This window comes from Babylonia areolata, chromosome 24 (genome assembly GCF_041734735.1).
Source record: "Babylonia areolata isolate BAREFJ2019XMU chromosome 24, ASM4173473v1, whole genome shotgun sequence".
NCBI classification, from domain to species: domain Eukaryota; kingdom Metazoa; phylum Mollusca; class Gastropoda; order Neogastropoda; family Buccinidae; genus Babylonia; species Babylonia areolata.
In genome coordinates, this window is record NC_134899.1 from 748,919 (window position 1) to 776,499 (window position 27,581).

General features: G+C 44.7%; 1 protein-coding gene across 1 annotated transcript in view; it reads left to right on the top strand.

Moving 5' to 3' along the window:
- Nucleotides 1-27,581, top strand: part of LOC143298789 (UDP-N-acetylglucosamine--peptide N-acetylglucosaminyltransferase 110 kDa subunit-like) — a 41,053-nt gene that overhangs the window by 10,470 nt on the left and 3,002 nt on the right. Inside the window, exons 6-20 of the mRNA XM_076611751.1 lie at nt 1,041-1,120; nt 1,657-1,746; nt 2,203-2,449; nt 3,388-3,488; nt 8,596-8,749; nt 9,105-9,206; nt 10,289-10,468; nt 11,591-11,749; nt 14,165-14,254; nt 15,566-15,691; nt 19,093-19,371; nt 20,835-21,023; nt 21,548-21,712; nt 23,907-24,029; nt 24,631-24,872. Of these exons, the coding sequence (XP_076467866.1) occupies nt 1,041-1,120; nt 1,657-1,746; nt 2,203-2,449; nt 3,388-3,488; nt 8,596-8,749; nt 9,105-9,206; nt 10,289-10,468; nt 11,591-11,749; nt 14,165-14,254; nt 15,566-15,691; nt 19,093-19,371; nt 20,835-21,023; nt 21,548-21,712; nt 23,907-24,029; nt 24,631-24,872 (2,327 nt within the window). The remainder of the gene's footprint in view (nt 1-1,040; nt 1,121-1,656; nt 1,747-2,202; nt 2,450-3,387; nt 3,489-8,595; nt 8,750-9,104; nt 9,207-10,288; nt 10,469-11,590; nt 11,750-14,164; nt 14,255-15,565; nt 15,692-19,092; nt 19,372-20,834; nt 21,024-21,547; nt 21,713-23,906; nt 24,030-24,630; nt 24,873-27,581) is intronic.

A 27,581-nucleotide genomic window follows, 5' to 3' on the forward strand; every position in this document is an offset into this window, starting at 1 on the left:
CCCATGGGCCCCCAACAGGACACTGCCCCTCTACCACCCCTTGGTCTCCCCAACAGGACACTGCCCCTCTACCCCCCATGGGCCCCCAACAGGACACTGCCCCTCTACCCCCCCATGGGCCTCCAACAGGACACTGCCCCTCTACCCCCCCATGGCCCCCCAACAGTACACTGCCCCTCTACCCCCCATGGCTCCCCAACAGGACACTGCCCCTCTACCCCCCATGGGCCCCCAACAGGACACTGCCCCTCTACCCCCCATGGGCCCCCAGCAGGACACTGCCCCTCTACCCCCCCATGGCCCCCCAACAGGACACTGCCCCTCTACCCCCCCATGGCCCCCCAACAGGACACTGCCCCTCTACCCCCCATGGGCCCCCAACAGGACACTGCCCCTCTACCCCCCCATGGCCCCCCAACAGGACACTGCCCCTCTACCCCCCCATGGCCCCCCAACAGGACACTGCCCCTCTACCCCCCCATGGCCCCCCAACAGGACACTGCCCCTCTACCACCCCTTGGTCTCCCCAACAGGACACTGCCCACTCTGCCCCTCTACCCCCCCATGGGCCCCCAACAGGACACTGCCCCTCTACCCCCCATGGGCCCCCAACAGGACACTGCCCCTCTACCCCCCCATGGCCCCCCAACAGGACACTGCCCCTCTACCACCCCTTGGTCCCCCCAACAGGGCACTGCCCCTCTAACCTCCCATGGCCCCCCCAACAGGGCACTGCCCCTCTACCCCACCAGGTGCCTGGACGGCCCCTCGGCCCTGGACCCCTGCCTTTCAGCTTTTTGGTTTTCTGGCAGTTGCACTCATGGAACTGTGGAACACACATTTGTGTTTAACAGTTTAATTGTTGTCTGTTTTAGGTCAGGATAATTCAAACCTCTTTTGACCTGCATTATCTATTCACATGGAGTATTATTTTTAGAAAGTATATACTACCTTCTTAGTGATTTCTTTGTGGTGTTTCATTTCTTGTTTTGCAGTAATTATAGTGAACTTGACTTTGACAAGGTGTTTCCTGTTTTCAGGCTGTTGGAATAGATCCACACTTCTTGGATGCATACATCAATCTGGGCAACGTTCTGAAAGAAGCCAGAATATTTGACAGGTACCCCCTCCTTTCCTCCCTATCTTTTCCTTGGGTTTACCAGTTGGATTTCTCAGCCCTCAAATGTTACTGTGACATTGTCAGTTGTGTTCATTCTTAGTTTGCTAGCTCCTAAGTGAATTCTGAAATTTCAGCAGGACTGTCGTAATATGATAATGCCAAATACACCAATTTATTTATGTTTTTCAGAATTCAGGGAACACATCTTTTATGCAAGAGCACCTTGTGGACTGAAAATTACAGAAATATTTGGTGGAAAAAAATATATAAATTGAAAGAATTTTAGCCAGTATATTTTTGCTTCTCATTTCTGATCGTAAGCATTTTTTCTACATCCTTTATAGTTTAAGCAGAGTAAAAACTTTATCTTGAGATAAGTCCTGTGTGGAGAGAAAGTGGCTGGCTTTATGCTGCCTCACCTCTCTCTGTATGGGGGGGCGGGGGGGATTTGAGTTGCCGTAATTGTTGGAAGAAGTGAGCTTTTTGAGGTGTGAACTAATATTACACTTGTGGTACCCCTGTGTGTGTGTGTGCAGAGCTGTGGACGCTTACTTGAGAGCACTGCTGCTGAGCCCCAACAATGCTGTGGTGCATGGCAACCTGGCCTGTGTCTACTATGAACAGGGGTAAGTTGGAACTCCGTGGTCCTTTTCTGTCACTACCACTCATCAGTGAAGCATGAAGGATATGTACTTCATCATGCTTTCCTGTTTCCTATCTTAACAGTTGGAATAGATGGTGTGTTTGTGCATATTTCTTGGGGAAGGGGGTTTTGGTACCTGAATTTGTGTGGGTTTTTTTTTTTTTTTTTTTTTTTTTTTTTTTTTTTTTTTGATAAAAGGAAACTAGAAATTTGTTGAAGTCTTGGATATTTATTGAAATTAAACCACCCCGCAAACCTTTTGCTATGTCCATGTAATAAAATAAAATCTTAACCAGTGAAACACAAGTGATGAATAAAATCTCATGAACCTAAAACTTTTTAGCTTAGGACTTGCCAGATTTCCCCTCTTTCACGGAAGTAAATAACCCAAGTAACGTGTGTGTGTGACTCCTCCACCCCACCCCCACCCCCATGCCAGGAAAATCGAGCAGGCAATCCAGATGTACCAGCGGGCAATCGAGCTGCAGCCCAACTTCCCTGACGCGTACTGCAATCTGGCCAACGCCCTGAAGGAGAAGGGGCAGGTGGACCAGGCGGAGGACTGCTACAACCAGGCCCTGCGTCTGCAGCCCAACCATGCTGACTCCCTCAACAACCTGGCCAACATCAAGCGGGAACAGGGTTGCACTGACCAGGCCATCACCCTCTACAAAAAGGCTCTGGAGGTCCGTCCTGCTTTAGTTCTGATTGGGATAGGATCAGCAAACTCATTTGGCAGTAACATTCACAAAATTGTCTAACGGTTGTAATTTACATGATGAAAAAATTTAAATAAGCATTGAGGTCCATGGGGGACGGGGTTCCTAACGCTTTAAAGCAGATTGTGCTAGGATCAGCAAACTGATCTATGTGTCAGTAATATTCACAGAATATTTTGCATGATGAAAAGATTGTAATAAGCGTTTTACAGTTGGTTTTTCATTCTTTCTCTATTATATTTAGAGTTTTGAAATGGGCTTTTTCTGTTTTGCTTGAAAGAAGGATGGTTATATTTTGAAAAGAAAAGAAAATAGTGATGTGAGTGTGTGTGATGGGTGAGTAGGGAGAATGGGGGTGGGTAGATGGATGGTGGTGGTGTGGTACGAAAGGGAGAATGACAGCCGATTTTTACCCCTTTTACCCCTGATATTGCTGTGGACTCTAACAGACAACTGTGTTCAGGTGAACCCTGATTTTGCTGTGGACTCTACAGACAACTGTGAAATGTGTTCGGGTGAACCCTGATTTTGTGGTTAACTGACAACTGACTGTGTACTGGTGAACCCTGATTTTGTGGTTAACTCTGACAACTGACTGTGTACTGGTGAACCCTGATTTTGTGGTTAACTCTGACAACTGACTGTGTACTGGTGAACCCTGATTTTGTGGTTAACTCTGACAACTGACTGTGTACTGGTGAACCCTGATTTTGTGGTTAACTCTGACAACTGACTGTGTACTGGTGAACCCTGATTTTGTGGTTAACTCTGACAACTGTGTACTGGTGAACCCTGATTTTGTGGTTGACTAACAGACATGTGTGTACAGATGAACCCTGATTTTGTGGTTGACTAACAGACAAGTGTGTACAGGTGAACCCTCATTTTGTGTACTGTGAACCCAGGTGAACCCAGATTTTGCTGTGGCCCACTCCAATCTGGCCAGCATTCTTCACCTCCAGGGCAAGCTGCACGATGCTCTCAACCACTACAAACTGGCCATCAGGTGATTACCTTCCTGCTGCTGTAGTTCTTCAGTAAACTCCTTTACAGCCTGTATTTGGTTGTGAGCTTTATGAAGTGTTGACCTTGAACTTGTACCATGTTGCTGATTGTGGGTTTAACCCCTAGGCTGCCTATATGACGAGATAACTCGTCATGGAAAGCATGTATGCTTCGCTGCCACAATGACGAGATAACTCGTCATCGAAATATTCTGACTTTTCCCTGCTTTGCATTCATTTCGTTGACAAAAATGCTGGTAGCTTTAGCTTGGGGAATCTTTCTAGATTCTATTCATAGCTAGAAACACCATCTGCGTCATAAGGCAGTCCTTTATTTGAACGTTTTGGTTGGGTTACTGGCCGCAGTCTTTGCCTGGCTCCTCTCCTCGCTCGCTCAACAAAATGTCGGACTGACTCCGTGCTCAAGACATGCGCTCGCGGCGAACTGAATCAACCAAGATTACTTTCTTTAGCTTATGCTCAGAAAGAATTGGAGCATAAATTCGAAGGAGAAGACAGTGGTGAACATTTATAGGACGATTTGATAGAAAATAAAGGGAGCAATCAAGAGAGTGGCCAAGATGCGACTATCAGTGAGTGATGCCGGCTGTTCAACTCTAGCAGACGACAGGTCACTGAATTTTTAGCAGGACACCGTATGAGCTATTTTCTTGGCACTCAGCCAACGCGGTCTGATGAGAACTGGATGAAGTGACCGTGTGAGAGGGGTGAAGAGGAGGGGAGTGGAGACTGAGGGGGCGTGGCCTCACATCCATATTATCACTTGCAGAAGTCACAATGCATCTATTTCTTTTTCAGTTTTTTTATATTGTGGTTGTTCTAGTATGATTTGGTGTGTGCAGATGTCCATTTGTCCAGAAAATGATATTTTTGTGCAGATTACCTGACTAATGTTTGTAATGAACAAGTTGGAAATGTGACAAAAAACAAACCACTGATTTCAAAACAACAGCATGTCATGTAAAATATATAAAATGGGAAAACATCATGTGTTTTGTATTCTTTATTCATTTCCCTTTCAGAAAATATATACTTTTATGGGTCTTTCTCCAGTAACAAAGAGCACAGAATTTTTTGAAAATTTATACCCGTTTTTTGTGAAAAAACCCTGGCAAATAGATTTCACTTAAATCTTATTTTCCTGGCAGCAAAATGGTTAAAAGCAAACAGTATGTGACCCAGTGATCAGCTGGGAATGACATGCCAGTGGGTTTAAAAGCAAGCAATATGTGACCCAGTGATCAGCTGGGAATGACATGCCAGTGGGTTTAAAAGCAAACAGTATGTGACCCAGTGATCAGCTGGGAATGACATGCCAGTGGGTTTAAAAGCAAGCAATATGTGACCCAGTGATCAGCTGGGAATGACATGCCAGTGGGTTTAAAAGCAAGCAGTATGTGACCCAGTGATCAGCTGGGAATGACATGCCAGTGGGTTTAAAAGCAAGCAATATGTGACCCAGTGACCAGCTGGGAATGACATGCCAGTGGGTTTAAAAGCAAACAGTATGTGACCCAGTGATCAGCTGGGAATGACATGCCAGTGGGTTTAAAAGCAAGCAGTATGTGACCCAGTGATCAGCTGGGAATGACATGCCAGTGGGTTTAAAAGCAAGCAATATGTGACCCAGTGACCAGCTGGGAATGACATGCCAGTGGGTTTAAAAGCAAGCAGTATGTGACCCAGTGACCAGCTGGGAATGACATGCCAGTGGGTTTAAAAGCAAGCAATATGTGACCCAGTGACCAGCTGGGAATGACATGCCAGTGGGTTTAAAAGCAAGCAATATGTGACCCAGTGATCAGCTGGGAATGACATGCCAGTGGGTTTAAAAGCAAGCAATATGTGACCCAGTGACCAGCTGGGAATGACATGCCAGTGGGTTTAAAAGCAAGCAATATGTGACCCAGTGACCAGCTGGGAATGACATGCCAGTGGGTTTAAAAGCAAGCAATATGTGACCCAGTGATCAGCTGGGAATGACATGCCAGTGGGTTTAAAAGCAAGCAATATGTGACCCAGTGATCAGCTGGGAATGACATGCCAGTGGGTTTAAAAGCAAGCAGTATGTGACCCAGTGATCAGCTGGGAATGACATGCCAGTGGGTTTAAAAGCAAGCAATATGTGACCCAGTGATCAGCTGGGAATGACATGCCAGTGGGTTTAAAAGCAAGCAATATGTGACCCAGTGATCAGCTGGGAATGACATGCCAGTGGGTTTAAAAGCAAGCAATATGTGACCCAGTGATCAGCTGGGAATGACATGCCAGTGGGTTTAAAAGCAAGCAATATGTGACCCAGTGACCAGCTGGGAATGACATGCCAGTGGGTTTAAAAGCAAGCAGTATGTGACCCAGTGATCAGCTGGGAATGACATGCCAGTGGGTTTAAAAGCAAGCAATATGTGACCCAGTGATCAGCTGGGAATGACATGCCAGTGGGTTTAAAAGCAAGCAATATGTGACCCAGTGATCAGCTGGGAATGACATGCCAGTGGGAAGAACCAATGGGAATTCATTTACTGTTGAGGCTGCGGTTAGCTAGGTCCTCTGCCATCTGTTCTCATGTTGATGGTTTGGGGGTGGTTCTTTTTCCTGGCCAAAGTGTTGTTGTAGTTTGCCTCTTTCTTTTACAATATACATTGACAGTATCTTGATAGCAGTGGGCAAGTGTTGATTAAATTTTGTCACAACACATTTCTTTGTGAGAAACTCCGGTAGCTCTCACCAGGGAGATCTGTAACAGAGTGCATTGCCACTGTGCTGTGCCTGTAATTGGTTTTCCCATCAAAGTGGAATTTTATGCAGAATTATGCCAGGGACAACTTGTTGCAGTGGGTTTTTTTAAGTGTGCTATATGCATGCTGCACACAGGACCTCAGCTCATTGTGTCATTTGAGTGACAATTATCCAGGCCACCAATGGAGGTCTTGTAGAGGGGTGAAATACTGGGGAGTGTGGGATTCAAACATGTTCACTCAGATTCTCTTTCTTCCTAGGCAGACGTGTTACCACTAGGCCACCACTCCACATAGGTTCAAACATGTTGTTAGCTGGTGGCCTTGATGACAAAAAGTTGTATTGTGGTCATTGTGATGACTGTTATATTGTGGTGATTGTGATGACGGTTATATTGTGGTCATTGTGATGACTGTTATATTGTGGTGATTGTGATGACGGTTATATTGTGGTCATTGTTATGACTGTTATATTGTGGTGACTGTTATATTGTGGTGATTGTGATGACGGTTATATTGTGGTCATTGTTATGACTGTTATATTGTGGTGACTGTTATATTGTGGTGATTGTGATGACTGACTGTTGTGGTGTGGTGTCCTTGATGACAAAATGTTATATTGTGGTGATTGTGATGACTGTTATATTGTGGTGATTGTGATGACTGTTATATTGTGGTGATTGTTATATTGTGGTGATTGTGATGACGGTTATATTGTGGTGATTGTGATGACTGTTATATTGTGGTGATTGTGATGACTGTTATATTGTGGTGATTGTTATATTGTGGTGATTGTGATGACGGTTATATTGTGGTGATTGTGGTGACTGTTATATTGTGGTGACTGTTATATTGTGGTGATTGTGATGACTGTTATATTGTGATGACTGTTATATTGTGGTGACTGTTATATTGTGGTCATTGTGATGACTGTTATATTGTGGTCATTGTGATGACTGTTATATTATGGTGATTGTGATTGTGATGACTGTTATATTGTGGTCATTGTGATGACTGTTATATTGTGGTCATTGTGATGACTGTTATATTATGGTGATTGTGATGACTGTTATATTGTGGTGATTGTGATGACTGTTATATTGTGGTGATTGTGATGACTGACTGTTGTGGTGTGGTGTCCTTGATGACAAAATGTTGCATTGTGATGACCATGATGACCAACTGTTGTTAGCTGGTGACCTTGATGACAGAATGTTGCATTGTGATGACCATGATGACCCAACTGTTGTTAGCTGGTGACCATGATGACCAACTGTTGTTAGCTGGTGACCTTGATGACAAAATGTTGTATTGTGGTGATTGTGATGACCAACTGTTGTTAGCTGGTGACCTTTATGACAGACCGTTGTGGTGATTGTGATGACTGTTGTGTTGTGGTGATTGTGATGAGACTGTTGTTAGCTGGTGACCTTGATGACAAAATGTTGTATTGTGGTAATTGTGATGACTGTTGTGATGACTGTTGTGTTGTGGTGATTGTGATGACTGTTGTGTTGTGGTGACTATGGTGACAGACTGTTGTGTTGTGGTGATTGTGATGACTGTTGTGTTGTGACCATGACTGTTGTGTTGTGGTGATTGTGATGACTTGTGTTGTGGTGATTGTGATGACTGTTGTGTTGTGGTGACCATGATGACAGACTGTTGTGTTGTGATTGTGATGACTGTTGTGTTGTGGTGACCATGATGACAGACTTGTGGTGATGGTGATGACTGTTGTGTTGTGGTGATTGTGATGACTGTTGTGTTGTGGTGATTGTGATGACAGACTGTTGTGTTGTGATTGTGATGACTTGTGTTGTGGTGACCATGATGACAGACTGTTGTGTTGTGATTGTGATGACTGTTGTGTTGTGGTGATTGTGATGACAGACTTGTGGTGATGGTGATGACTGTTGTGTTGTGGTGATTGTGATGACTGTTGTGTTGTGGTGACCATGATGACAGACTGTTGTGTTGTGATTGTGATGACTGTTGTGTTGTGGTGACCATGATGACAGACTTGTGGTGATGGTGATGACTGTTGTGTTGTGGTGATTGTGATGACTGTTGTGTTGTGGTGACCATGATGACAGACTGTTGTGTTGTGGTGATTGTGATGACTGTTGTGTTGTGGTGACCATGATGACAGACTTGTGGTGATGGTGATGACTGTTGTGTTGTGGTGATTGTGATGACTGTTGTGTTGTGGTGATTGTGATGACTGTTGTGTTGTGGTGACCATGATGACAGACTGTTGTGTTGTGGTGATTGTGATGACTGTTGTGTTGTGACCAAGACTGTTATGTTATGGTGACCATGATGACAGACTGTTGTGTCATGGTGACAGCATCTCTCCCAACTTTGCGGACGCCTACTCCAACATGGGCAACACACTGAAGGAGATGCAGGACCTGCAGTCAGCCATGCAGTGCTACTCCCGCGCCATCCAGATCAACCCTGCCTTCGCTGACGCCCACAGCAACCTGGCTTCTATACACAAGGTTACAACACCCACTTGCACCTCGCTATCTCGACACGTCTCCTCAGTGTCGCATGGTGAACATATCAACACAGATATATATTTTGGATTTTATTTACCATGGTTTCTTTATTTTTATTTTCTTTAGATGATACTGAAATTTGCATTGATGTTTTGGAATGTCTGGTTACACATCAGCTTACTCTGTCTGGTTACACATCAGCTTACTGATAGCTGGGACATGTAGCTTCAGCTTTGCATGTTTTGGAAATTTCAGCAACAGACAAAGTATTGTTCAGCCAGCAATAACTGCTCTGTTATAATGAATTAGTTATGAAAGGTGCACTGGGATTGACTATTTTCTTCTTTTTCCCCAGGACTCTGGCAATATACCTGAAGCCATTACCTCCTACAAAACGGCCCTGAAGCTGAAGCACGATTTCCCTGATGCCTACTGTAACTTGGCGCACTGTCTTCAGGTGAGTTATTCAGCACAGAGCGCAGTGATGTCGGGGGTTCATGAACTGTCGTCCATGGGAGGGTGTGTAGTGGAAGTTGGCATTCCTGCCAGCCATGGGAAGGTAGGGTGTGTAGTGGAAGTTGGCATTCCTGCCAGCCATGGGAAGGTAGGGTGTGTAGTGGAAGTTGGCATTCCTGCCAGCCATGGGAAGGTAGGGTGTGTAGTGGAAGTTGGCATTCCTGCCAGCCATGGGAAGGTAGGGTGTGTAGTGGAAGTTGGCATTCCTGCCAGCCATGGGAAGGGAGGGTGTGTAGTGGAAGTTGGCATTCCTGCCAGCCATGGGAAGGGAGGGTGTGTAGTGGACGTTTGTGTGTGTGTGTGTGTGACTGAAAGGACTACAACCATTGTTTTTCAGTATGACCTCTGTGTGTGTGTGTGTGTGAGAGACTGGAAGGACTACAACCATTGTTTTTCAATATGACCTCTGTGTGTGTGTGTGTGTGTGTGCGTGTGACTGGAAGGACTACAACCATTGTTTTTCAATATGACCTCTGTGTGTGTGTGTGTGTGTGTGTGACTCGAAGGACTACAACCATTGTTTTTCAGTATGACCTCTGTGTGCGTGTGTGTGTGTGTTTGTGTGTGTGTGTGTGTGACTGGAAGGACTACAACCATTGTTTCTCAATATGACCTCTGTGTGTGTGTGACTGGAAAAACTACAACCATTGTTTTTCAATATGACCTCTGTGTGTTTGTGTGTGTGTGTGACTGGAAGGACTACAACCATTGTTTTTCAGTATGACCTCTGTGTATGTGAGAGTGTGTGTGTGTGTGTGTGACACTGAAAGGACAACAAACATTGTTTTGTGTGTGTGTGTGTGACTGAAGGGACTACAACCATTGTTTTTCAGTATGACCTCTGTGTGTGTGTGTATGTCTGTGTGTGTGTGTGTGTGTATGTCTGTGTGTGGGACTCAAAGGACTACAACCATTTATTTTAATATGGGCTCGTGTGTGTGTGAGAGAGAGAAAGAGAGTTAAGAAAAGGATGACAACCATTGTTTTTCAATATGGCCTCTGTGTATGTGTATGTGTGTGCAGATTGTCTGTGACTGGAAGGACTACAACCAGCGCATGGTTCGACTGACAGAGATCGTTCAGGACCAGGTGGAGAAGAACCGTCTGCCGTCGGTGCATCCGCACCATTCAATGCTGTACCCCTTCAGTGCTGCCCAGAGAAAGGCCATTGCTGCCTGCCATGCCAACCTCTGTACTGACAAGGTCAGAGCCAAGGAGGAGTTGGGGGCAAGTTGGGGATGAGGTGTTTCATTTGACAGCTTGAAGTCTGTTACCGGAATAAAGGCTTTCATGCTGGAGAGCACCAGTATCATTTTGCAGTATGAATGTTGATTTGGAAAGAGATGTTGTTTGAATTGTTTAGAGATTTCTAATTTCATATTAGAAACAATGTCAGACAGTATTCTGTGCCCACTTCAGTAGAAATCAAGGGCAAGAAGTGCAGACAGTAACACTGTGCCCCTTGAAAGATGATGTATTCCCTGTGCTGACATGACAGGCAGTAAGAACACAGTGCCCCTTGAAAGATGATGTATTCCCTGTGCTGACATGACAAGCAGTAAGAACACAGTGCCCCCTGAAATAAGATGATGTATTCCCTGTGCTGGCATGACAGGCAGTAAAAGAACACAGTGCCCCCTGAAATAAGATGATGTATTCCCTGTGCTGACATGACAGGCAGTAAGAACACAGTGCCCCCTGAAATATGATGATGTATTCCCTGTGCTGATATTGACAGGCAGTAAGAACACTGTGCCCCCTGAAAGATGGTGATGTATTCCCTGTGCTGACATGACAGGCAGTAAGAACACAGTGCCCCCTGAAATATGATGATGTATTCCCTGTGCTGACATGACAGGCAGTAAAAGAACACAGTGCCCACTGAAAGATGGTGATGTATTCCCTGTGCCTGAAATATGATGATGTATTCCCTGTGCCGACATGACAGGCAGTAAGAACACAGTGCCCCCTGAAATATGATGATGTATTCCCTGTGCTGACATGACAGGCAGTAAAAGAACACAGTGCCCACTGAAAGATGATGATGTATTCCCTGTGCTGACATGACAGGCAGTAAGAACACAGTGCCCCCTGAAAGATGATGTGTTCCCTGTGCTGACATGACAGGCAGTAAGAACACAGTGCCCCCTGAAAGATGATGTATTCCCTGTGCTGACATGACAGGCAGTAAGAACACAGTGCCCCCTGAAAGATGATGTGTTCCCTGTGCTGACATGACAGGCAGTAAGAACACAGTGCCCCCTGAAAGATGATGATGTATTCCCTGTGCTGGCAGTGGTTTCAGTCAGTGAGGTGGTGTTGCAGGTGGCCTCCCTGCACAAAGCTCCCTACACCTACCCCTTGGACCTGAAGGCCAGCGGTGGACGTCTGCGCATCGGTTATGTCAGTTCTGACTTCTGCAACCACCCCACCTCCCACCTGATGCAGAGCATTCCCGGCATGCACGACAGGAGCAAAGTGGAGGTGAGTGTTGTGTCAGGCGTCTAGCATGAATGCTGCTGTTTCAGCCCACAGTACCAGCTTCAGTCAGCACAACTCCATTGTTGAACTGACCATTCATTGCTGTGGACACTGAATGTTCCCTCGCTATACCATGGAGTCTTTGTGATTCTCTGGTACGATAGGAAACTACATGCCCTGTTCTGTCTGATGGCTCAGAACATACATGTATATAACTGTAAGTGAAACCCACAGTACCAGCTTCAGTCAACACAACTGCATTGTTGAACTGACCGTTCATTGCTGTGGACACTGAATGTTTCCTCGCTATACCATGGAGTCTTTGTGATTCTCTGGTACGATAGGAAACTACATGCCCTGTTCTGTCTGATGGCTCAGAACATACATGTATATAGCTGTAGGTGAAACCCACAGTACCAGCTTCAGTCAGCACAACTCCATTGTTGAACTGACCGTTCATTGCTGTGGACACTGAATGTTCCCTCGCTATACCATGGAGTCTTTGTGATTCTCTGGTACGATAGGAAACTACATGCCCTGTTCTGTCTGATGGCTCAGAACATACATGTATATAACTGTAAGTGAAACCCACAGTACCAGCTTCAGTCAGCACAACTCCATTGTTGAACTGACCGTTCATTGCTGTGGACACTGAATGTTCCCTCGCTATACCATGGAGTCTTTGTGATTCTCTGGTACGATAGGAAACTACATGCCCTGTTCTGTCTGATGGCTCAGAACATACATGTATATAACTGTAAGTGAAACCCACAGTACCAGCTTCAGTCAGCACAACTCCATTGTTGAACTGACCGTTCATTGCTGTGGACACTGAATGTTCCCTCGCTATACCATGGAGTCTTTGTGATTCTCTGGTACGATAGGAAACTACATGCCCTGTTCTGTCTGATGGCTCAGAACATACATGTATATAACTGTAAGTGAAACCCACAGTACCAGCTTCAGTCAGCACAACTCCATTGTTGAACTGACCGTTCATTGCTGTGGACACTGAATGTTCCCTCGCTATACCATGGAGTCTTTGTGATTCTCTGGTACGATAGGAAACTACATGCCCTGTTCTGTCTGATGGCTCAGAACATACATGTATATAACTGTAAGTGAAACCCACAGTACCAGCTTCAGTCAACACAACTGAACTCCATTGTTGAACTGACCGTTCATTGCTGTGGACACTGAATGTTCCCTCGCTATACCATGGAGTCTTTGTGATTCTCTGGTACGATAGGAAACTACATGCCCTGCTCTGTCTGATGGCTCAGAACATACATGTATATAACTGTAAGTGAAACCCACAGTACCAGCTTCAGTCAGCACAACTCCATTGTTGAACTGACCGTTCATTGCTGTGGACACTGAATGTTCCCTCGCTATACCATGGAGTCTTTGTGATTCTCTGGTACGATAGGAAACTACATGCCCTGTTCTGTCTGATGGCTCAGAACATACATGTATATAGCTGTAGGTGAAACCCACAGTACCAGCTTCAGTCAGCACAACTCCATTGTTGAACTGACCGTTCATTGCTGTGGACACTGAATGTTCCCTCGCTATACCATGGAGTCTTTGTGATTCTCTGGTACGATAGGAAACTACATGCCCTGTTCTGTCTGATGGCTCAGAACATACATGTATATAGCTGTAGGTGAAACCCACAGTACCAGCTTCAGTCAGCACAACTCCATTGTTGAACTGACCGTTCATTGCTGTGGACACTGAATGTTCCCTCGCTATACCATGGAGTCTTTGTGATTCTCTGGTACGATAGGAAACTACATGCCCTGTTCTGTCTGATGGCTCAGAACATACATGTATATAGCTGTAGGTGAAACCCACAGTACCAGCTTCAGTCAGCACAACTCCATTGTTGAACTGACTGTTCATTTCTGTGGACAGCAACTGTTTCCTTGCTATACCTCTGAGTGTTTATGACTCTCTGGTATGATAGGAAACAACATACCAACTGGTTACACTGAAGACTCAGACACTCATAGTAAGATGCAGTTTGTCTTTGCTACAAAATACCAGTAATGGCCACTGTTGGTTGCATCAAGAGAAGTCTTGCGCTCTTTTCTTTGTAGTGGTCCAAATTTTTGTTTGGCTTGACACGGTCGAGTGTTGTGAACTTGAGCACCATTCTAAGAACTGCATTGATAGTTGTGGTATGTGGTTTCATATTTTTTGGTATGCACTATGTATAGAGTTGTGATTTTGTTTTTCAGATCTTTTGCTGTGCCTTGAGTGATGGTTGTGATGTGTTTTTCAGATCTTTTGCTTTGCCTTGAGTGATGGTTGTGATGCTTATTTCAGATCTTTTGCTATGCTTTGAGTGATGGTTGTGATGTGTTTTTCAAATCTTTAGCTATGTTTTGAGTGATGGTTGTGATGTTTTTTCAGATCTTTTGCTATGCTTTGAGTGCTGATGACAACACCAACTTCCGAGGGAAGATAGAAAAGGAAGCAGAGCACTTTGTTGACTTGTCGAAGGTTGGTGGTCACTTCTGCTCTTTGTGCCCCACCTCCCTCTGTGTCATCAGTGATAATTAGTCATGAACATGAAACTACCCTGTAACTTGAACAACAGCATTGATGTGAAATTTTGTATGTGGTTAGGATCAACATTGAAGATAATGCAGAAATAGTTTGCAAGCTTTGTAGTTTAATATGTGAGTGGTAAAACTGAAACAAATAATTTTCAAAGTGTATCAGTATTTACTTGTAATTTAGAGCTGGGAGGTGCATATTTTTGGTTGCTTTTTTTTTTTCTACATTATTCTTGAAGCAGGGTCTTGGTACTGGAGACATGACACTTCAGAATTTGGCATTTCAATAATGGATGATAAAATGATGATTTTGTAAGGTTGATCAAAAGAGGAAGACACAGAAAAGCTTTAATTTGAGCCTGGTCGATATCACACCAAATGCAAGTACAGTGTGTGTTAGGCAGTTTTTGTTTCTCCTGCCCCTCTTATTTTGTTATCTATTTGTTTCTGTGACAGGTAGATCAGCCACATGGGCAGTAAGTAGAGCAAAAAATAATCTGCGTCCAATATATTTTCATGGATTATCACCGCACCTGCGATATCTAAAAACCCGATCAGCCAGTCAAGAAAATATCCACTCAGCACATGGTTTTCAGCATTATCGAACTGTCCAAGACCCCCACATTCATATCACCATTATCATCCATTTGTGGAAGATGTTCTGGCAAAAAACATTCGAATTCATCGCCAGAATCATCGTTGAGGAAAAATCATAAAATCGCAAACTGCAAATGTGCCTCTTGACTCGTATCTGAAATTCATTCAAAAAAAACCTCGTAAAAATTGAGAAAACTCTGGCAAAAACAAGCAATGAAAAGCAGTGGCTGAAGCCTGGTTCTGAAACCGGATGCATGACTGGGGGTCAAGACAGTTGGAAATTGTACAGTTCAGTCTCAAAATTGGAACACCCTAACCTGGTCAACCCTGGCTGCTGGAAATAGATACTGTTTGGTGACTCCTATCGCCTTTGGCATGCTAAAGGTTGAGGGAGAAGAATCTACAATTCTAGGAAATGCAGATGACTTTATTTTCTTTATCCACAATGTAACCATTTGTATTTCATCATGTAAGTATTTCTGCCCAGTGTCCATTGATCAAAACAAAAAAGGTTCAGTCAGTCTGATGTGTCCTAAACAGTGCAATGGATATCTGCATCTCCAGTTGAAGGGAGAAAGAAACTGTATTGTCACAAAGAGATTGTTTGATCCTGTTTGTTTGCAGATAGCTGATAACAGTTTGGCCTGTTTGTTTGTAGATTGCTTGCAATGGAAAAGCTGCAGACCGTATCAATGAGGATGGCATCCACATCCTGCTCAACATGAATGGCTACACAAAGGGTGCTCGCAACGAGATCTTTGCTCTTAAGCCAGCACCTATACAGGTATTGTATTATTATTGTTTCTTGTGAAATTGTTGGAAACCTTTCTTTGTATTCATGTAAAGCTTTCAAATTCCCAGAATCCATTACATCATGAGAATACTTTTTTCTGCGTTGTTTCATAGTTAGGCTAGAGTAGCTTTGGTACTGATGCTGTATTTTCATATATGTTTCATTATGATATTTTAATTTCTTTATGTTCACATAACCCTTCAGAAGGGGCTGTGGCCTGTATATGAACAAACCATCTTAAATCGTTTTCAGGTTCGTAGTAAGGAATGTACCAAACTGGCATAAAGGATGTATCCGTAGTAAGGGATGTACCATAACTGGCATACGGGATGTATCCATGGTAAGGGATGTACCATAACTGACATACGGGATGTATCCATGGTAAGGGATGTACCATAACTGGCATATGGGATGTATCCATAGTAAGGGATGTACCATAACTGGCATAAGGGATATATCCATGGTAAAGGATGTACCATACCTGGCATAAGGGATGTATCCATAGTAAGGGATGTACCATAACTGGCATAAGGGATGTATCCATAGTAAGGGATGTATTCATAGTAAGGGGTGTACCGTAACTGGCATAAGAGATGAATCCATAGTAGGGGATGTATCCATAGTAAAGGATGTACCATAATTGGCATAAGGGATGTATCCATAGTAAGGGATGTACCATAATTGGCATAAGGGATGTATCCATAGTAAGGGATGTACCATAATTGGCATAAGGGATGTATCCATAGTAAGGGATGTACCATAATTGGCATAAGGGATGTATCCATAGTAGGGGATGTATCCATGGTAAGCAGGCATGAGATTTTTACTTTAGTCAGAGTGGGGGGGGGGGTCCCGATTGGCGAAGTAAAGTATGTATCTATAGTAAGGGATGTATCCAAAGTAAGATATGTATCTATAGTAAGGTATGTATCCACAGTAAGGGATGTATCTATAGCAAGGGATGTACCAAAAGAAATGTATCCACTGTAAGGTATGTATCAAAAGTAAGGGATGTAACCACAGTAAGGTAAGTATCTTGAGTAAGGGATGTATCCACAGTAACGTATGTATCTATAGTATGGGATGTATCTATAGTAAGGGATGTACCATAAGGTATATATCTATAGTGAGATATGTACCATAAGGGATGTATCTATAGTAAGGGTAAGGGATGTACCATAAGGTATGTATCCACAGTAAGGGATGTATCTATAGTAAGGTATGTACCATAAGGTATGTATTCACAGTAAGGGATGTATCTACAGTAAGGGATGTACCATAAGGTATGTATCCACAGTAAGGGATGTACCATAAGGTATGTATCCACAGTAAGGGATGTACCATAAGGTATGAATCCACAGTAAGGGATGTATCTACAGTAAGGGATGTACCATAAGGTATGTACCATAAGGTATGTATCCACAGTAAGGGATGTATCTATAGTAAGGGATGTACCATAAGGTATGTATCCACAGTAAGGGATGTATCTACAGTAAGGGATGTACCATAAGGTATGTATCCACAGTAAGGGATGTATCTATAGTAAGGGATGTACCATAAGGTATGTATCCACAGTAAGGGATGTATCTATAGTAAGGGATGTACCATAAGGTATGTATCCACAGTAAGGGATGTATCTGTAGTAAGGGATGTACCATAAGGTATGTATCCACAGTAAGGGATGTATCTATAGTAAGGGATGTAAGCTTAACCCTCTGCCCCCTGAATCACCCAATATGGCCTGCAGGAAGTTCCCTGTTTAAGCCCTGAACCTGCCCAGTTTTGCCCACATAACACCGTGTTCATTTACCTTTAGTTTGGTTTGAGCAGTCCCATCCATAATGCTCAGAGAGCAGAATTACATTGTGACTTCCTTCCACTGCCACTATTTGGAAATTTGAAGCAAGTGGATCGCTTGAGAAGTTTATGAGCTAGGATTTTTTTTTAACTGATTATTTCCTTTTTGAACAAAAATTATCCATAGTAAGGGAGATGACAGAGTTGTGCCCCTGTGTGGTGTCTATAGTAAGGGAGATGACAGTTGTCCCCCTGTGTGATGTCCATAGTAAGGGAGATGACAGAGTTGTGCCCCTGTGTGGTGTCCATAGTAAGGGAGATGACAGAGTTGTGCCCCTGTGTGGTGTCCATAGTAAGGGAGATGACAGTTGTGCCCCTGTGTGGTGTCCATGGTAAGGGAGATGACAGAGTTGTGCCCCTGTGTGATGTCCATGGTAAGGGAGATGACAGTTGTGCCCCTGTGTGGTGTCCATAGTAAGGGAGATGACAGAGTTGTGCCCCTGTGTGATGTCCATAGTAAGGGAGATGACAGAGTTGTGCCCCTGTGTGATGTCCATAGTAAGGGAGATGACAGAGTTGTGCCCCTGTGTGATGTCCATAGTAAGGGAGATGACAGAGTTGTGCCCCTGTGTGGTGTCCATGGTAAGGGAGATGACAGAGTTGTGCCCCTGTGTGGTGTCCATAGTAAGGGAGATGACAGAGTTGTGCCCCTGTGTGATGTCCATAGTAAGGGAGATGACAGTTGTGCCCCTGTGTGGTGTCCATAGTAAGGGAGATGACAGAGTTGTCCCCCTGTGTGATGTCCATGGTAAGGGAGATGACAGAGTTGTGCCCCTGTGTGGTGTCCATGGTAAGGGAGATGACAGAGTTGTGCCCCTGTGTGGTGTCCATGGTAAGGGAGATGACAGAGTTGTGCCCCTGTGTGGTGTCCATGGTAAGGGAGATGACAGAGTTGTCCCCCTGTGTGATGTCCATAGTAAGGGAGATGACAGAGTTGTGCCCCTGTGTGGTGTCCATAGTAAGGGAGATGACAGAGTTGTGCCCCTGTGTGATGTCCATGGTAAGGGAGATGACAGTTGTGCCCCTGTGTGGTGTCCATGGTAAGGGAGATGACAGAGTTGTGCCCCTGTGTGATGTCCATAGTAAGGGAGATGACAGAGTTGTGCCCCTGTGTGATGTCCATAGTAAGGGAGATGAGAGTTGTGCCCCTGTGTGGTGTCCATGGTAAGGGAGATGACAGAGTTGTCCCCCTGTGTGATGTCCATAGTAAGGGAGATGACAGTTGTCCCCCTGTGTGGTGTCCATAGTAAGGGAGATGACAGAGTTGTGCCCCTGTGTGGTGTCCATGGTAAGGGAGATGACAGAGTTGTGCCCCTGTGTGATGTCCATAGTAAGGGAGATGACAGAGTTGTGCCCCTGTGTGGTGTCCATGGTAAGGGAGATGACAGTTGTGCCCCTGTGTGGTGTCCATGGTAAGGGAGATGACAGAGTTGTGCCCCTGTGTGGTGTCCATAGTAAGGGAGATGACAGAGTTGTGCCCCTGTGTGGTGTCCATGGTAAGGGAGATGACAGAGTTGTGCCCCTGTGCGTTACAGGCAATGTGGCTAGGTTACCCCGGCACCAGTGGGGCGGACTACATGGACTACATAGTGACTGACCGCATCACATCGCCCCTGGAGCTGGCAGAGCAGTACTCAGAGAAGCTGGCCTACATGCGGGACACCTTCTTCGTGGGCGACCACACGCAGATGTTCGCCCACATCCTGGACAAGGTGGTGTTGCGCTTCGTTGACGCTATGTCGGCTGTGGTTGTCAACTGGACCTTCAACGGCCTCCACCTTGACAGCCTCAAACAGCTGGCTGTCAAAGTCAAGGTACACACACACACACACACACACACACACACACCAACTTTACTCCTGTCATTTCTTTATGGTTATCGTTCACATTTTACAATGGTAACTGGTCAGTATGACAATAAGATGTGCTCTTTTAGTCCAGGCTAGTCAGGAATGATATTGTTGGTGGTTCATCATATCTGTGACAATGTCAGCCTTATTGTCAATGATTGTGTGTGTGATGAGGGAGGTGTTTGTGGTTTGAAGAAGACATGGTGTGTGGGAGGGGCAGACATGGTGTGTGTGTGATGGGGGAGACATGGTGTGTGTGTGATGGGGGAGACATGGTGTGTGTGTGATGGGGGAGACATGGTGTGTGTGATGGGAGAGACATGGTGTGTGTGATGGGGGAGACATGGTGTGTGTGTGATGAGGGAGGTGTTTGTGGTTTGAAGAAGACATGGTGTGTGGGAGGGGCAGACATGGTGTGTGTGTGATGGGGGAGACATGGTGTGTGGGTGATGGGGGAGACATGGTGTGGGTGATGGGGGAGACATGGTGTGTGTGATGGGGCAGACATGGTGTGTGTGTGATGAGGGAGACATGGTGTGTGTGATGGGGAAGACATGGTGTGTGTGATGGGGAAGACATGGTGTGTGTGTGATGAGGGAGACATGGTGTGTGTGTGATGAGGGAGACATGGTGTGTGTGATGGGGAAGACATGGTGTGTGTGATGGGGAAGACATGGTGTGTGTGTGATGAGGGAGACATGGTGTGTGTGTGATGAGGGAGACATGGTGTGTGTGATGGGGAAGACATGGTGTGTGTGTGATGGGGGAGACATGGTGTGGGTGATGGGGGAGACATGGTGTGTGTGATGGGGAAGACATGGTGTGTGTGTGATGAGGGAGACATGGTGTGGGTGATGGGGGAGACATGGTGTGTGTGTGATGTAGGGAGACATGGTGTGTGTGATGGGGAAGACATGGTGTGTGTGTGATGAGGGAGACATGGTGTGTGTGATGGGGAAGACATGGTGTGGGTGATAGGGGAGATATGGTGTGTGTGATGGGGGAGACATGGTGTGGGTGATGGGGGAGATATGGTGTGTGTGTGATGTAGGGAGACATGGTGTGGGTGATGGGGGAGACATGGTGTGTGTGATGGGGGAGACATTGTGTGAGGGGGGAGACTTGGTGTGTGTGATGGGGGAGACATGGTGTGTGTGATGGGGGAGACATGGTGTGTGTGATGGGGGAGAGGTGTGTGTTATGTGGGAGACATGGTGTGTGGGTGATGGGGGAGATACGGTGTGTGTGATGGGGGAGACCTGATGTGTGATGGGGGGTGGTGGTGAGTGATGGGGGTGGTGGTGTGTGATGATGGTGAGTGATGGGGAAGATGGTGGTGAGTGATGGGGGTGGTGGTGTGTGATGATGGTGAGTGATGGGGAAGATGGTGGTGAGTGATGGGGACTGATGGGGGGGGGTGTGTGCAGGAGGAGGTGCAGACGGCCCTACATGGCCCCACCACTGACTCTAGGACGGGTGAAGCGGGAGTGCTGAGGACGACAGTAATCGAACTGCCGCTGCCCATGATCCAGACCCTGCAGACCATGATCAGCACCAGTCAGCCACAGTGCACCATCGGCAACCTGGTGGTGCAGAACGGACTGACAACCAACCAGGTACAGCACACCATCCACGCCTGTCTTGTGTCTCACACAACTCCCTGTGTCTGTGCTCTTTTCTCTCGTGCTTTGTCGGGTTTTATTCTCTGCATCTTGCAGGATTCTTACCACCCTTTCTTTGTTTCCTGAAAATTTCATTTTTGATCACCAAGGCAAAATTGGATGATAAATAGAAATATTTGGCTGTTTCTTCTCTGTATCAGTAGAGTTAAATCTATTTCTAATCCTCTTCTGTCAATCTCCCAACTACTCCCCCCTCACCCCCCCCACCCCCACCCCACCCCCACGCACACATGCACACACACGCACACACATGCACTCACTCTCTCCAGTGATGATGTAATCAGTTGTTAAGGAAAAGGTAATGTCATGTGTCTTGTTGTGCACAGACCAACACCTGTCCAATAAATGTAATCAGTTGTTGAGGGAAAGGTAATGTTATGTGTGTTGGCTTGGACAGACCAACACCTGTCCAATAAATGTAATCAGTTGTTGAGGGAAAGCCATGTTGTTGTGGACAGACCAACACCAAGTCGGCCACAGGTGAGGAAATCCCCAAGTGCGTGGTGCTGTCGGCACGTGCATCCTACGCCCTCCCAGAGAACGCTGTTGTGTACTGCAACTTCAACCAGTTGTACAAGATCGACCCCGACACCTTGGCCATGTGGGTCGACATCCTCAAGCAGGTACATCCTCCCCTTTTTTCTTTTTTTAATTCCCCATCTCTCACCCATTCATTCCACAAATCTTACATTCATTCATTCATCAACATCTTTCTGCTGTGGTTGTTACACAGGGTTACCTGGAAAAGGACAGGAAAAGAGAAATGAAAAGTGTCATGGAAACGTGCAATGTTGGCAATGACATGATCTTGTAAAATGCATAGAGCTTCAAGAATATGCGCTATAGTAAAACATCTTAATAAATAAATAAATAAATAAGTAAATAAATAAACATTTCTTGAAATAGTACGGACATAATAAAATATGTGACGGATGTCTTCACGTTCTTTTAAAGAATTGTTAAATCAGTGTATTACTGGTGATTTTTTTTTTAAAGCCTCTATTCATTTTTTTAAACTATGCAGTTCTTTTTTTTTCAGCAAAGTGAGTCATATTTATAGATTCTGAACAAGCTAATTAGAACTATTAAAAGATGGGAACGTAGGTACCCATCACTCTTTGGCAGGGTTATACTTGCAAAAACACTCTTCCTGTCAAAGTTCACTCTTCTGCTGAAAGAAAAGACAATAAACTATATAAATACTCTGTTGTATAAATTCCTGTGGATGAAAAAATATAACAATAAAAGAGCATTTGAGAAAGTGAAACGGGGAGTCCTAAGTCTCAACAAAGCACACGGAGGCCTGAATATGATAAATGTTGAACACCAACAACAAATGTACTTGGTAAAATGGGTAGTAAAACTCCTCAAAGAAGAAAAAGCACAATGGAGCATCCTTGCAAAAAAAAAAAAAAAAAAAAAAAAAAAAAAAGCACCTTTTGAGAACTGCACACTGTGATTTTAACTGTAATGTTGCTCCAAAAGAAATAAAACACTTAGAAAAGGTACAATCAGTCTTCTGGAGAGATGTGCTAAAAACAGTAGCGTCTTTTAACAAGAATAGACTGACAGACAACATAAAAACGGAACCTCTTTGGAACAATAAACATCAAAAATACAAAGGAAAGACCATGTTCATAAATTGGAGCAAAGTGGGCCTTTCCGTCGTACAAGACCTGTGGTTAAACGGAAACCTCTTAATGTACCAAGAAGTTTCAGCAAGAATTGGTCCTCAGCCAAACCTGTTATTTGAGTACAACGCAGTCATAAATGCACTACCACGCGCGTGGAAACTTCAGCTAGCACATGATAATCTAAAGGAAGACACTCTGTATAATATTGCAGCTGAAGAGGGAACCGTAACCACCCTGTCAAATATACAAATCAGGAAAATATTTGCCCTTCAAAAAAACCATGAGACTTGTGCAGTGCAATTCTGGAGACGAAAATTATAGATCAGTACTCAAGATTATTTCAGCTTAGCCTATGCATGCACGCAGTAAACTCGACTAAGTTATTACAACTCATACACAACATCTACCCAACAAACATCATGCTACAAAAAATGGGTGTCACAAATACTATCAAATGCCACTGGTGCCAAGAAACCAACTACATTGAACATGCCTTCTGTGCATGTCCAAAGCTCACCACTTCCTGGAAAAACGTAAAACAATTTATACTTATAATACTTGGATCCCAGTGAACGAAAAGATAGCATTATTTGGTGCAGCTAAAACTGATATATTATCAAATTCAAAAAGAAAACAAATAAACATTATCTTATTGGTTGCAAGGCTTGCTATCTCCAAATTTAAATATGGCAAATGTAAGAATCTTGACCTTATATTTGAAACAGAGCTACACCTTAAAAATCTGAAGGAACGAGAAAAAGAAAAGAAACGAAAGTCTTCCATGGATCCTGAGGCAGCCCTGCCTATTTGCAGAACTTGAACGCATCCTCTGATTTCTCCTTTCTTTTCTTTTTTTTTTTTTCTTAAAAAAAAAAAAAAAGAAGAAAGCACAGATTTCCAGAGGAAGATGATTTCAACACTTCTTTCTTCCAACATGTAATCATTGACACATAAAAAAAGTAACCAAATGAAGTTAGTTACACGATGATCAGCATCTGAACATGATATGCAAAGAAACTAATATAAAACTACAGAAATATCAGTTTGCATGTAGATGAATATAGAAATGTGTGTGAATTGCTGTGCCAGGCAGGTCCCCAATGGAGTGCTGTGGTTGTGAACTATGCAGATTTCAGTTTGCATGTAGATGACAGTAGAAGTGTGTGATTGGCTGTGCCGGCAGGTCCCCAATGGAGTGCTGTGGTTGTTGCGCTTCCCGGCAGTGGGAGAGGCCAACGTCCTGCAGACTGCTGCTGACCTGGGCCTGCCAGCTGGCCGCATCATCTTCTCCAATGTGGCTCCCAAGGTATACAGGCTGCACAGGGAACTGCTAGTAGGACCTATAATTAGAGGCAGTTTGAAATTGTGTGGGTAACCTTTTTCCAGCAGCACTGATGCATACATGTACAGTTTGAAACTGTGTGGGTAACCCTTTTCCAACAGCAGTGATGTGTATGGTTTGAAATTGTGGGGCAGCCCTTTTCCAGCAGCAGTTATGTGCACAGTTTGAAATAGTGTGGCTAGCCCCTTTCCAACATAGTGATGTGTACAGAACCGTGGTTCCAAAGTGATGCTGCATTTTCTGCCACCTCAGCAACACTGTAGATTCCTTTCTGAGGTGTAGTCCCACATTACTTTTTTGCTCATGTTGTAACACTGACACTCCAAAATATTGTGTAGCATTTTAGCTTGCAACTTAGCCATTCTTTTTAACTGGTCACAAATGTTTGTCTTTCATTATATGAGAGTAAAAATTACTAACAAGTAGTTTTCACTATTTGAAAAGCGTCATTGGTGGCCTATGAATCAGCTTGCTGTGTGTGAAAGAAAGGTGTACAGTGATAGAAGTCATGTTGGTGTGACAGGCGTGAAAGGAACAGTGTCAGATGTGGTGTGTCATGTTGCAGGAGGAACATGTGCGTCGTGGTCAGCTGGCAGACGTGTGTCTGGACACCCCGCTGTGTAACGGGCACACGACGGGCATGGATGTGCTGTGGGCGGGCATCCCCATGGTGACGCTGCCGGCCGACACGCTGGCCTCCCGCGTGGCCTCCTCCCAGCTCCACACCCTGGGCTGTCCGGAACTGGTGGCTCACTCTCGCCGCAGCTACGTCGACATCGCCGTCAAACTGGGAACCAACATTGCATAGTCAGTTATTTTCTCTTGTGTCTTCTTCATCAAAATGCACATTGATACTCACTGCCCAGGCAGGGAACAAAAGGTTCTGCATGCTTAATGCATCAAGTAGATCACACGCAAACAAGCATCTGGACATGCACACACACACACGCACACACAAGTATTTCAAAGAGAATAACTATTCTGCAGATGATTTTTTAGAAAGTTATTTCTGACAAGGTTCTTTGGTCGAACTTTCACAGGCATTAGTTCAAAGCCCAATTTCTACATTCCTTTATGTACTTCAGAATTGCGTTAATGAGTTATGCATGCGTGTGAATGACAGGTGCGAAAGTGCTTTGATTTGTCTCTGCACAAGATTCAGCGCTATATGAATACTATTATTATTAATGGTTTATAATTATGTTATCATTATTGAATTATTACTGTTAAATGTAATTGCATGTTAAGCATATTTTGGTGGTTTTCTACCTTTTCTGTTTCCCTATTCTGCCCCCCTTCTCTCCCTCCCGCCCCCCACCTTTTTTTTTTCTCTCTCTCTCTTCTTTTTTCTAATCGTCTAATATCACTGATTAGTGATAGTGAAAAGACGCTAAACTAAAGAAGGAACACATTGCACACACACAAGCAGCAGAAGCCCAAGAAGCACATCATTCAGTAAGATGGCAGGCAGAACAAAACAGGTTGTTTGAGAGACTTTAAACTGAACAGGGGAATCCAGTTGACACTGATAGGGGCAGTTTGTTCCACACTGGAAGACGGGAATCCAGTTGACACTGATAGGGGCAGTTTGGGAATCCAGTTGACACTGATAGGGGCAGTTTGTTCCACACTGGAAGACGGGAATCCAGTTGACTCTGATAAGGGCAGTTTGTTCCACACTGGAAGACGGGAATCCAGTTGACACTGATAGGGGCAGTTTGTTCCACACTGCTGGACCAGGACAGGGGAATCCAGTTGACACTGATAGGGGCAGTTTGTTCCACACTGCTGGACCAGGACAGGGGAATCCAGTTGACACTGATAGGGGCAGTTTGTTCCACACTGCTGGGCCAAGACAGGGGAATCCAGTTGACACTGATAGGGGCAGTTTGTTCCACACTGCTGGGCCAAGACAGGGGAATCCAGTTGACTCTGATAGGGGCAGTTTGTTCCACACTGCTGGACCAGGACAGGGGAATCCAGTTGACTCTGATAAGGGCAGTTTGTTCCACACTGCTGGACCAAGACGGGAATCCAGTTGACTCTGATAGGGGCAGTTTGTTCCACACTGCTGGACCAGGACAGGGGAATCCAGTTGACTCTGATAAGGGCAGTTTGTTCCACACTGCTGGACCAGGACAGGGGAATCCAGTTGACACTGATAAGGGCAGTTTGTTCCACACTGCTGGACCAAGACAGGGGAATCCAGTTGACACTGATAAGGGCAGTTTGTTCCACACTGCTGGACCAAGATAGGATGAGCACTTATCTGGGGGTGTTTTGTTTCTGTATGGAGCTGTCAGCACACTAGAATGAGGAACCAAGTGTAAAGATGTAGGAGTAATGTAGACAAAGTATTGTGTCCAGTAATGCTGATTTTAGCTTGGTTAACTCAGTCACTCAAGTAAAAACCTGTTCTGCTGGCTGTGCTCAGCTCATGAAGAAAAGTGAGAACAAAAGTGAAGTTCAAAAGAATATTTTTTTAAATTTGTGGTTAAAGAATTGACTTCTTTTCACTTTTTATTCCACAGTGCGTGTGTGTCTGTTCTTTATCATCATATTCTTTCTGCAGGACTTTTTTTCCTTCTCTTTTTAATTCTGTCTTTCTACCCTTTTCATTAAATATAGGTGTGCTATTGTAACTGATGTAGATAGCAAGGACAGGTTGGAAGAATGGGCCATGCCCAAAATCTTAATCTCTCTCTCTCTCTCTCTCTCTCTCTCTCTCTCTCTCTCTCTCTCTCTCTGTGTGTGTGTGTGTGTGTGTTATTAACCCTCAAAGTGCTGGGTATAATAAAACATACATAGAGAAATCATGCTTGAAACAAATGCGCCCCAGTGCATTTAAATTGTCACTGTTGTTTGCAGATGTGAAGACATGCATTCCACTCTCTCTGTTCTTGTCCAAAGCCTTCACCCATAGAAACAAGTCTATCTTTGGTTAACGACGCATGATTACACACCAATCTGCCCATCTATCTTTTGTCTTTTTCTTCTTCTTTCTGTCCCTTTGTCCCTCTCTCTCTCTCTGTCTTACTCGGTCCTTTCTCTCTTTTCTACCCTTTGTTTGCTTTACATATATTGGCGCTGTTCTTTATAATGGATGTTAAAACGGAAGCCCCCCCTCACCCCCCTCCCCTTACCCCTGTTGTCACCGGTAGAAAGGCCTAAACAATAAACCATTCAGACTTCTCTCTCTCTGTCTCTCTCTCTCTCTCTGATATTAATGGTGAACTGTGTGTGTGTCCCCAGCCTGAGGGCCATGCAGGCCAGAGTGAATCTGGCCTCTCTCTCTCTCTCTCTCTCTTTGTCTCTCTCTCTGATATTAATGGTGACCTGTGTGTGTGTCCCCAGCCTGAGGGCCATGCAGGCCAGAGTGAATCTGGCCTCTCTCTCTCTCTCTCTCTCTTTGTCTCTCTCTCTGATATTAATGGTGACCTGTGTGTGTGTCCCCAGCCTGAGGGCCATGCAGGCCAGGGTGAATCTGGCCTCTCTCTCTCTGTCTCTGTCTGTCTC